The sequence below is a fragment of the Triticum urartu genome, chromosome 1A (assembly GCF_056163025.1).
Source record: "Triticum urartu cultivar PI428250 chromosome 1A, HENAU_Tu73, whole genome shotgun sequence".
Classification (NCBI taxonomy): domain Eukaryota; kingdom Viridiplantae; phylum Streptophyta; class Magnoliopsida; order Poales; family Poaceae; genus Triticum; species Triticum urartu.
This window is the reverse complement of record NC_141873.1, coordinates 545848494-545860626: the sequence shown is the minus strand read 5'-3', so window position 1 is coordinate 545860626 and position 12133 is coordinate 545848494. Positions and strand designations below refer to the sequence as shown.

The window sequence follows — 12133 nt, the reverse complement described above, 5'->3', positions numbered from 1 at the left end:
GAGTTCTTTATGACTAATGTTGGGTCCATGGATTATACACACTCTCACCCTTCCACCATTTCTAGCCTCTCTAGTACCGCGCAACTTTCGCCGGTACCATAAACCCACCATATATCTTCCTCAAAACAACCACCATACCTACCTATTATGGCATTTCCATAGCCATTCCAAGATATATTGCCATGCAACTTTCCACCGTTCCGTTATTATGACACGCTTCATCATTGTCATATTGCTTTGCATGATCATGTAGTTGACATCGTATTTGTGGCAAAGCCACCGTTCATAATTCTTCCATACATGTCACTCTTGAGTCATTGCACATCCCGGTACACCGCCGGAGGCATTCATATAGAGTCATATCTTGTTCTAAGTATCGAGTTGTAATTCTTGAGTTGTAAGTGAATAAAAGTGTGATGATCATCATTATTAAAGCATTGTCCCAGTGAGGAAAGGATGATGGAGACCATGATTCCCCCACAAGTTGGGATGAGACTCCGAAAGAAAAAAAAGAGGCCAAAGAAGCCCAAAAAAAGAGGCCATAAAAAAGAGAAAAGGCCCAAATAAAATAAAAAAAATAAAAAATGAGAGAAAAAGAGAGAAGGGGCAATGCTACTATCCTTTTACCACACTTGTGCTTCAAAGTAGCACCATGATCTTCATGATAGAGAGTCTCATATGTTGTCACTTTCATATACTAGTGGGAATCTTTCATTATAGAACTTGGCTTGTATATTCCAATTATGGGCTTCCTCAAAATGCCCTAGGTCTTCGTCAGCAAGCGAGTTGGATGCACACCCACTAGTTTCTTTTGTTGAGCTTTCATACATTTATAGCTCTAGTGCATCCGTTCCATGGCAATCCCTACTCACTCACATTGTTATCTATTGATGGGAATCTCCATAGCCCATTGATACGCCTAGTTGATGTGAGACTATCTTCTCCTTTTTGTCTTCTCCAGAACCACCATTCTATTCCACCTATAGTGCTATGTCCATGGCTCACGTTCATGTATTGCGTGAAGATTGAAAAAGTTTTAGAACATCAAAAGTATGAAACAATTGCTTGGCTTGTCATCGGGGTTGTGCGTGATTTAAATATTTTGTATGGTGAAGATAGAGCATAGCCAGACTATATGATTTTGTAGGGATAACTTTCTTTGGCCATGTTATTTTGAGAAGACATAATTGCTTTGTTAGTATGCCTGAAGTATTATTGTTTTTATGTAAATATTAAACTTTTGTCTTGAATCTTATGGATCTGAATATTCTTGCCACAATAAATAAGATTACATGGATAAATATGTTAGGTAGCATTCCACATCAAAAATTCTGTTTTTATCATTTACCTACTCAAGGACGAGCAGGAATTAAGATTGGGGATGCTAATACGTCTCCAACGTATATATAATTTTTTATTGTTCCATGCTATTATATTATCAACCTTGGATGTTTTATATGCTATTTTATATGATTTTTGGGACTAACCTATTAACCTAGATCCCAGTGTCAGTTTTTGTTTTTTCCTTGTTTTAGAGTATCGCAGAAAAGGAAAATCAAACGGAGTCCCGACCTGAAACTTCACGGAACTTATTTTTGGACCAGAAGAAGCCCACGGAGTATCGGAGATGGACCAGGAGAGTCCCGGGCTGCCCACGAAGGTGGGGGCGCGCCCCCCTGCCTCGTGGACAACCCGGAGGTCCACCGACGTACTTCTTCCTCCCATATATACCCATATACCCTAAAACTATCGGGGAGCACAATAGATCGGGAGTTCTGCCGCCAGAAGCCTCCGTAGCCACCGAAAACCAATCTAGACCCATTTTGGCACCCTGCCGGAGGGGGAATCCCTCTACGGTGGCCATCTTCATCATCCCGGTGCTCTCCATGGCAAGGAGGGAGTAGTTCTCCCTCGGGGCTGAGGGTATGTACCAGTAGCTATGTGTTTGATCTCTCTCTCTCGTGTTCTTGAGGTGGCACGATCTTGATGTATCGCGAGCTTTGCTATTATAGTTGGATCTTATGATTTTTCTCCCCCTCTACTCTCCTGTAATGGATTGATTTTCCCTTTGAAGTTATCTTATCGGAGTGAGTCTTTAAGGATTTGAGAACACTTGATGTATGTCTTGCGTGGGATAACCATGGTGACAATGGGTTATTCTATTGATTCACTTGATGTATGTTTTGGTGATCAACTTGCGGGTTCCGCCCATGAACCTAAGCATGGGGGTTGGCACACGTTTTCGTCTTGACTCTCCGGTAGAAACTTTGGGGCACTCTTTGAAGTTCTTTGTGTTGGTTGAATAGATGAATCTGAGATTGTGTGATGCATATCATATGATCATACCCACGGATACTTGAGGTGACATTGGAGTATCTAGGTGACATTAGGGTTTTGGTTGATTTGTGTCTTAAGGTGTTATTCTAGTACGAACTCTAGGGCTGTTTGTGACACTTATAGGAATAGCCCAACGGATTGATTGGAAAGAATAACTTTGAGGTGGTTTCGTACCCTACCATAATCTCTTCGTTTGTTCTCCGCTATTAGTGACTTTGAAGTGACTCTTTGTTGCATGTTGAGGGATAGTTATGTGATCCAAATATGTTATTATTGTTGAGAGAACTTGCACCAGTGAAAGTATGAACCCTAGGCCTTGTTTCAACGCATTGCAATACCGTTTGTGCTCACTTTTATCATTAGTTACCTTGCTGTTTTTATATTTTCAGATTACAAATACCTTTATCTACTATCCATATTGCACTTGTATCACCATCTCTTCGCCTAACTAGTGCACCTATACAATTTACCATTGTATTGGGTGTGTTGGGGACACAAGAGACTCTTTGTTATTTGGTTGCAGGGTTGCTTGAGAGAGACCATCTTCATCCTACGCCTCCTACGGATTGATAAACCTTAGGTCATCCACTTGAGGGAAATTTGCTACTGTCCTACAAACCTCTGCACTTGGAGGCCTAACAACGTCTACAAGAAGAAGGTTGTGTAGTAGACATCAAGCTCTTTTCTGGCGCCGTTATCGGGGAGGCAAGGAAATCGGCACTAACACCCCGTCAACTAAGCTCTTTTCTGGCGCCGTTGCCGGGGAGGTTAGCGCTTGAAGGTATATCTTTAGATCTTGTAATCGAATCTTTTTGTTTCTTGTTTTATCACTAGTTTAGTCTATAAAAGAAAATTATAAAAATATGGAACTAAGGGTACCTCATATGCTTCATCTTTTTAATATCTATCATGAAAATAAGGATTCCGATAACTATGCTCAATATCTAGAGGAAGAATGCATTAGAATGTTTGGCACTACATATTTGAATGATGTGCATGATTGCAATGTTGTTAGTATGAATTCCTTGAATATCCATGATGCTAATGATATGCAAAGCCACAAGCTTGGGGAAGCTATATGTTTGATGAAGATGATATTTTTTTGTCGCCCAAGCTTTGATGAGCAAATTTACTATGATGAAAGCATGCCTCCTATCTATGATGATTATTGTGATGACATGTATGCTTTAAAGAATAATGATAACCATGAAACTTGTCATCTTGGTCTTAATTTTCAATCACATGATAGTTATTTTGTCGAGTTTGCTCCCACTACTATTCATGAGAAGAAATTTGCTTATGTGGAGAGTAATAAAAATCCTATGCTTGTAGATCATGAAAAGAATGCTTTATGTGATAGTTATATTGTTGAATTCATTCATGATGCTACTAAAAATTATTATGAGGGAGGAACATATGCTTGTAGGAATTGCAATAATATCAAGTTTCCTCTCTATGTGCTTAAAATTTTGAAGTTTTGCTTGTTTTACCTTCCTATGCAAGTTGATTCTTGTTTCCACAAGTTGTTTGCTCACAAAATCCCTATGCATAGGAAGTGGGTTAGACTTAAATGTGCTAGTCATATTCTTCATGATGCTCTCTTTATGTTTCAATTTCTTATCTTTTATGCGAGCATCATTGAAATCATCATGCCTAGCTAGGGGCGTTAAACGATAGCGCTTGTTGGGAGGCAACCCGATTTTATTTTTTGTTCCTGTTTAGTGGGAGGCAACCCGATTTTATTTTTTGTTCCTGTTTAGTAATAAATATTTAATCTAGCCTCTGTTATGGTTTTGTTTTTTGTGTTTAATTAGTGTTGTGCTAAGTAGAACCTTTGGAAAGACTTGGGGAAAGTCTTTGTGATCTTGCTGTTAAAAACAGAAACTTTAGCGGTCACGAGAATTGCTGTCATTTTTATTTGGAAAGTGATATTTAGTTAATTGTTTTTGCAGATGATTAATAGAAAAATTACTCAGGTCCACCAATTTATTTGAGAATTTTATGAGTTCCAGAAGTATACGTTTGATACAGATTACTACAGACTGTTCTGTTTTTGACAGATTCTGTTTTCATCGTGTTGTTTGCTTATTTTGATGAATCTATGAGTAGTATTGGAGGGTATGAACCATAGAGAAGTTGGAATACAGTAGATATTACACCAATATGAATTTAGCATGAGTTCATTACAGTACCTTATGATGGTATGATCATGTATATAGGCATCACGTCTGAGACAAGTAGACCGACTCCTGCCTGCATCTACTACTATTACTCCACACATCGACCGCTATCCAGCATGCATCTAGAGTATTAAGTTCAAGAGAACAGAGTAACGCTTTAAGCAAGATGACATGATGTAGAGGGATAAACTCATGCAATATGATATAAACCCCATCTTGTTATCCTCGATGGCAACAATACAATACGTGTCTTGCTGCCCCTACTGTCACTGGGAAAGGACACCGCAAGATTGAACCCAAAGCTAAGCACTTCTCCCATTGCAAGCAAGATCAATCTAGTAGGCCAAACCAAACTGATAATTCAAAGAGACTTGCAAAGATAACCAATCATACATAAAAGAATTTAGAGAAGATTCAAATATTGTTCATAGATAAACTTGATCATAAACCCACAATTCATCGGTCTCAACAAACACACCGCAAAAGAAGATTACATCGAATAGATCTCCACAAGAGAGGGGGGAGAACATTGTATTGAGATCCAAAAAGAAAGAAGAAGCCATCTAGCTAATAACTATGGACCCGAAGATCTGAGGTAAACTACTCACACTTCATCGGAGGGGCTATGGTGTTGATGTAGAAGCCCTCCGTGATCGATGCCCCCTCCGGTGGAGCACCGGAAAAGGCCCCAAGATGGGATCTCGTGGATACAGAAAGTTACGGCGGTGGAATTAGGGTTTTTTGCTCCGTATCTGGTAGTTTGGGGGTACATAGGTATATATAGGAGGAAGGAGTACGTCGGTGGAGCAACAGGGGGCCCACGAGGGTGGAGGGAGCGCCCAGGGGGGTAGGCGCGCCCCCTACCTCGTGGCCTCCTGGGATCTTGACGTAGGGTCCAAGTCCTCTGGATCACGTTCGTTCCGAAAATCACGTTCCCGAAGGGTTCATTCCGTTTGGACTCCGTTTGATATTCTTTTTCTGCAAAACTCTGAAATAGGCAAAAAACAACAATTCTGGGTTGGGCCTCCGGTTAATAGGTTAGTCCCAAAAATAATATAAAAGTGTATAATAAAGCCCAATAATGTCCAAAACATGATATAATATAGCATGGAACAATCAAAAATTATAGATACGTTGAAGACGTATCAATGAGCCTAGTGATTGGCCGACAATTGCTCAGCTCCAAAGTGAAGGAGAAGCAGAGATTGTCGATGTCGAAGGAGACCGTGACGCGTGGAGCACGCACATCCACCGCCAGCAGCGAGGAGTTGAGGCAGAGGCGGACCTCGTCCTCATAAATGATCTGCGTTGCCGTAGGGGACGAGAAAGTGGCGCCTTTGATGAGCTTAGGCTTGGCGGATAGCTTGAGCATGGCGAGGCAGTCACCCACCGTGGCCATATGCGGGTGCAGGAAAGCTCAAAAGGCCTGGTCAGCCATGCCTTCTCCCGCCTCCATCTGGCCGCAGGACGGCGCGGAAGAGCGAGGGTGAGCGTGCCCACGACGTGGTGGTTCAACAAAGCGGGAGCCACCCACGCCCCCGCCCCTGACGAACTATGGCGGGGCGTCCGGGAGTGGGCAATCCAGTCCCCCATCCCCGTCGTGACAGGGCGGGGCAGTGGGCGCGCCAAGCGAGCGGGCGACGTCCTAGATCTAATTGATCATCACGTCGGCTTAGGTGTCGTTGCCGTCGATGCAGTGGAAGGTGAGGTGGTGCGGGATGTGGTGGAGCGCTTCCACCTTAACCAGGACGAAGATGCTCGAAAACTCGCTGCCATGGAGGCAGGCATGCTCGAGCCGGAACAGTTTCGCGAACCCAGCAACGCTCGCCGCCACCCCGCGCCGGTTCCACAGCTCCAGCGGCATCTTCTCAAGCGAGATGCTCACGACATGGCGGTAGGTGAAGGAGAAGGCGTTGTCGCCGGCGTTGTGAGGCAGGATCCAGACGATGCGATCCCCCAATGCGAGCGGGCTGGCGCGCAGGGCCGCAACTTGCTCCGATTCCCGCTGGAAGACCACAAAGGCAGTCCCCACAGCCGTGCCAGCAAAGCGCACCGCCATGATGCCAAGGTGGTGATGGAAAACACGCTTGAGCCAAGGCAAGAAGGCAGCTTTTGGGGGAGTGATGTTGACGAGGCAGACTAGACTAGGGAGTTCTGGTCCGGCGCCATGGGGTAGGTGAAGGAGAAGGCGTTGTTGCCAGCGTTGTGAGGCAGGATCCAGACGGTGCGATCCCCCAACGCGAGCAAAGCACGCCGCCGTGATGCCAAGGTGGTGATGGAAGACACGCTTGAGCCAAGGCAAGAAGGTAACTTTTGGGGGAGTGATGTTGACGAGGCAGACTAGGGAGTTCTGATCCGGCGCCATGGGGTAGTGCACGTCCAGAGAGGAGGGGCGGCCATGCACGACAGGCTCCATGGGGGAGGAGGGTGGGCTAGAGGCGCTGGGAGATGAAACTAGGGCACTGGAGGGAGATGACAGAGCGAGGGCGAGAGTGAGGATGGAGTGAGTGTCCACCCTTGAGCTAGTACTTAAAGCGGAGTGGGTATGGCGGGGAAACGGACCAAGGAAACGGTATTGGCATTGAAAGCTACAAGGTGCCCAACGAGGCGGCACGTCCAGCAAACAACAAACTTGTTAAGAAAAATCGAGAGTGGTGGTTCTGGCTTCCCGCTCTCTTGTTGATGTTTCAAAATCTGTTCTGTTGCAAATGTTCGGCATAGTACTTCTGCGTTTTTGGTTGCAAATACAGTAGTTGACTTTGTATACTGAAAGAAGAATGCTCAGCCTAACTCTGAACCGTCCATTTCTCTCTGGCGTACATTCTGGCCCTGCACTGGTTCTGCATTGCGGTGCCGGTTCACAATCCGTTCCGTCCGTTGCAAATGCTCGGCTCCTCTTTATTTTTTCAGATAAAGAGTACTTTAACCTATTTTGTCGCAAGGGCATTTACCGAGACTGAATATTTTGGTGCCCTTGTTATAACATGATGGATTGGCCGGTAATAACTAATTTCTGACGCTTTTTAATTTGGCAGACCATAGACTGCCGTTTCACCCTGCTCAACATGATGCTGCAGCACTTCTCACGGCGGCAAGAAATCTGGCGTTGAGACGTTAAAACCAACACATACCTCACTACGACCGCGCAGGGTGAGGCTCTCAACATTTTGAGCAATGGACGGAAGGCTAAAGCGAGCATAAGAGAGAATACCAGACAGGCAGACAGGCGAAATATCTACATTCTTAAGTTGCGAAGAATTTCGGACATAGATGACCGGTGTCCCGCTATAGTGAAAAGAGCCGAGTTGTGGAGCATCTATCTCTACCACCCGCACCATCTTGCATAGTTTAACAGCGAGGAACTTGAGCTGCTGCATCGTACAAGGTATTTTCAAGCAAATTATCCCACTACATGCATCAATCACTAGCCGCTCCAGGGCAGAAGATTTCGAGAGCAAGTGCCCTAATCCATCCTCAGTAACGTTGACATGGCACAGATGTAAACTTTTCAATCTTCTCAAGCGCCCAAGTATTGATGTGGGGTGAAAAGCGCAACCAAAGAGGCTAAGAGACTGAATTGAACTTGCAGCTGCCTCATTAGATAAAACCGAACACGGAAAGTTGTAGATTTTATTCATAACTAAAGGCAACACCAAGCTGAATTCTTGGATCCCAGATTTAGTGATTCGGAGCCACCTGTCGAGGTAGGAGGCTTTGATATCGCTGCAAAGTCCAAGCTCAAGTTTAAGTGTCTTCACCTTCACCCCATTGCCATAATGGTTTTTAAGAATTCTGTCAACTTTATCAATGAGATGGGTTTTCCTTTCCTCAAAATCTGTGTCATCCAAACCAAGTGTACGGTCACTGAGTATGAGGCTGGAATAGCTTCTCCAGGAATGCAGAAATCTACGTGACACACAGGCAGCACGAGCAGCATCTTGTATTGGCATGATAGAATGTATACGATGTATGATGTCCTGCAGAACCAATGTTGACAAGTTCAACCATTAGCTTCCTAGCTAGTAGCTGACTGCAATAAATAACACTAGCAGTTGCAGATTCATCACGAAAGTCCTATGCCGAGATGCATGTGTTCGTGTGCTAGAAGTTATTGTGATATAAAAGATCATTGTAACTAGGATACTTCATTGCCAGCAACACATACCTCAGGGAGTTCCTCCAAACCAAGTTCTTGTCCCATATTTGGGGCACATTCACCTTGTCCGCAGGTTGCACCATTTGTTTCAGTGGCCTTTGACCCACTACCTGCAACGCAGTGGGAGTTTTTAAGTACTACTGTATGTCTCAATTTTGCTCATGAAACTCAGATATTGCAAGAGAGAACTATGAACTCTGACGGACCAGTGATGCCTGAACAAGAAAAGATAAAAATGCGGTACGAAAGAAAGCTGGAATAACCAGTCCAGTTATAAAGGAAGAAGAGGCGATAATCTGAAATATGCTGAAACTGTTCCATGTAAGAATTTTTTTTAAGGAAAAAAAACAGCAGAGGAGTTCCCTTTAGTACTAGCCTAGTTGTGCTTCAAGTACCTAGGATTTCCAACCTGAACTGATATCTCCCATATTTGTCGCCTTAGAGCATCACCAACAGTTCTTGTAAAAAAATCGCTGTAAAAGTGGTTTTACAGGGTGCCAATATAAAAATTTCCGAGCTTAATGGAACTGTTGGAGCACTTCTTTTTGTCCCAACTTCCCCTAACCCACAAATTTTTTTACTGATACGGGAACTGTTGGAGATGCTCTTAGTTCATCCCGCGATCTAACACCCAAATTTGTAGCACAGCTGGAATCCCAAGTTGTGGGCTCGGCCCGAAGCTTGGGGATGGTTGAAACTGGCAGAGGACAGAGGTGGAGACGATTAGATGTGAAGGAAGCGATGGTTGCCTGTGCTTTTGGTCGGTGGTCGCAGATCTGAGCTTGGTTTCTCGTCAAAGGGAGGGGAGAGGGTGGGATCTGAACTTGGTTTCTCGCCAAAAGGGGTTAAAAATCTGAACTTTGATGAGGAAAGCAGTCCAGGTCCCCGAAAATCCAGGATACGGTCTGACGATCTGAAGGAGTTGGCCGGAGGGGCGTTCCGGAGCGGCCGGGCGCCGGAGACGAGGTGGTGGGCGAGGAATTTTGGTATTGAAAGTAGGTTCCGAAATGAATTGGGGTGCAATTAGATCAGTTTTCGCCTAACACAGAAGAGGAGAGATCCGAGATGCGGCGTTCGAGAGTATACGTACCTGCAGCAGGAGGTGTAAGAGGTTTCAGCAGCCGATGCCGATGCCGATGCCGACGCCGTGTCCGCCGCACTGCGTCGCGGAAAGCGGCGAATCGGGGTCGAGAAGACCATGGGCGCAGACGACGGGGCGACATGGTGAAAGAGATCCCCTGCCGAGGCGCCGCTAGCTTCTTTTCTCTTCTTTATTTATTTATTTATTTATTATTTATGAGGGGAGAGGTTTGCCCCGATTCCTAGTAAAACTCGTACTACTCATTAGAGCATCTCCCGTGCTATAAAAAACTTATTTTACGATTCTAAATACAAATAGCTGATTTTAAACCACGAAGGCCCAAAAACGATGATCCAATAGACGATGTTGGTGTGCTCCTAAAAAGTATGATGTTGATGTAAAAAGAATACTTTAGATTTGCTCTAGATGTAAAATAGGGCACTTATGATGCAACTTTTGCATCACTTGTGCCTCTCGAGTAAAACCCGAGCAATCGCGCGTGCAGCCTAATTGTCGTGCGGAACTTTCCCGCGCCGCGCTTGACCATCCCATGCTGTCGCCCGCCGTCGCCGGTCCCCATGGACGCCTTCTTCGACCCCTCGGTCGCAATGCCGCTCCGGCGATGGCCGCCTCCACATCTGCCCCCGCCGCCATGATGCCTCCTCCAAATTGCGGGGCGGATTTGCAGCCCCTCGTATCATAGCCATTGGCGGACTGGAACCGCCGACAAGGAAGAAGGTAGTCATGACCAAACCACGAGGTGGCGTCTTGAAACGGCAGTTGCGTGACCCTGCCGCGGCTTCGTCCCGGGCAAAGAAGACGAAGGAGGAGGCGGCGGCGGCTGCTACTTCGTCGCCGGCACACCGACAACTACTGCTTCATGTGCACTAGCTTTTTCGCCGGTGTTCGGAGACAACAAAAATGTGAAGCAACCACCGTGTGGCTGATGTATTCTACATAAGCTATTGGAGCGGTAGCTATTTTTGCATCATCACTGGAGTTGAGGGTTTTTGGTGATGTAAAAATGCACTTTTAGGTGATGTATATTTTACTCGAACCACAATTTGATGATGTGAAATACATCATCTATTGAAGATGCTCTTAGTGTGGTTTGCTTGCTGCGCTGTAGGTTCCCTCTACTCTTGTTTATTCAACTTTTTTATGTTAGCTTATTTTTTTATTCAATGTTTTTGTCTATTTTTCTATATATTTTTTCATTTAGTCCGGTTTTCTTTGTATTCTTTTTTTTTACTTTGGTTTCTTCTCTGCTTTTTAAGGGATTCTTAGTTTTTTAGGAATTTTATTTCCTTTTTGTTTCTTTCTGGGGTTTTATCAGTTTTTCCTTTTTCAAAGACATATCTACTTTTTCCTAAGTACACAATATAGCACACGTAAAACAATTTCCTGATAGGCACTGGACATTGTTCATATACATGATGTACATATTTTAAAAAGAATGCATGTTTTGAGCACTTTTTTGAATACATGAAACATTTTCCAAATAAAAGTTTTACATTTTTTAATGGCAATAAACATTTTTGAAATTATGTGAACATTTTTAACATTGTATAAACATTTTGGAAAATTACGTAGACATTTTTGGAAAACAAGAATATTTAAATAAGAAATAAAAAATATTATCCTAGATGAACATTTTTTTATATTGTATATAACATTTTTTTACAGTCAAAAACATGTTTTTAAAATGCAGGAATAGTTCCGTACAATGTCACATACATTTTCTAATGGTATGAAACATTTTCTACATTACACAAACATTTAATGTGAATGTGGGAACACTTTTTCATTGTCACGAACTTTCTTTTAAGTTATTAAGATATTTAAAGCGGCGCTAATAAAAAATTATGCTATGTGAATATTTTTCAAAATAATTTTTTAATTTCTTGAGTAAATTTATGTTTTTGAAATAAATATGAATAAAATTAGAAAAGATATATAAAAAAAGAAACTTGAGTGAAGTCGGCATGACAAGCCGCATCCTATCTTGGCCGCCCATCACCGCTGCCTGTAGGCGAGGTAACCGTCAACCTCGCAATAAGGGCAGATCCGGCTTGCCTGCTCCCTCCCCATACTCCCATCCGTGCTCCCACTTCATCCTACGGTTGTCTTTTTTCCTCTTTTCTTTCTAATCTAATCATCCCCCCTGATTTTAAAGGGGTGGGACCAGGCCTTATTTTGTTCCAATCAAATCAAGCCACGTAGACGGGAGCACAGATGGGCACACGACGGGGGAGCAGGCAAGTCTCGTCCAATAAGGGCACATAGCCACTAGGGTCTTCATGCGGGCTTTTGGATCAAAGCCCTCGCATACAATGTCAATATATTGAAGAGCAACTAATTAAGGAGTACTTCTTCGGA

General features: G+C 43.8%; 1 protein-coding gene across 1 annotated transcript; it reads right to left on the bottom strand.

The window, feature by feature from the left end:
* Positions 1–7585: 7585 nt before the first annotated feature.
* LOC125528027 (F-box protein At1g80960) lies at positions 7586–9975 on the bottom strand. The gene is made up of 3 exons (XM_087530564.1): positions 9764–9975; positions 8683–8783; positions 7586–8494 (listed from the first exon to the last, which is right to left on the bottom strand). The coding sequence occupies exons 1-3, from the start codon at positions 9894–9896 to the stop codon at positions 7601–7603; spliced, it is 1128 nt and encodes a 375-aa protein (XP_087386690.1). The 5' UTR covers positions 9897–9975; the 3' UTR covers positions 7586–7600.
* Between the last annotated feature and the right edge of the window lie 2158 nt (positions 9976–12133).

Excerpts from the sequence above, each read along its gene's own strand:
- LOC125528027 (XM_087530564.1), bottom strand. The coding sequence starts at position 9,896 with ATGTCGCCCCGTCGTCTGCGCCCATGGTCTTCTCGACCCCGATTCGCC. Across the intron at positions 8,784-9,763 it reads TCTTACACCTCCTGCTGCAG|GTAGTGGGTCAAAGGCCACT; the intron begins GTACGTATACTC and ends ACTGCGTTGCAG. Across the intron at positions 8,495-8,682 it reads GTTTGGAGGAACTCCCTGAG|GACATCATACATCGTATACA; the intron begins GTATGTGTTGCT and ends TTGGTTCTGCAG.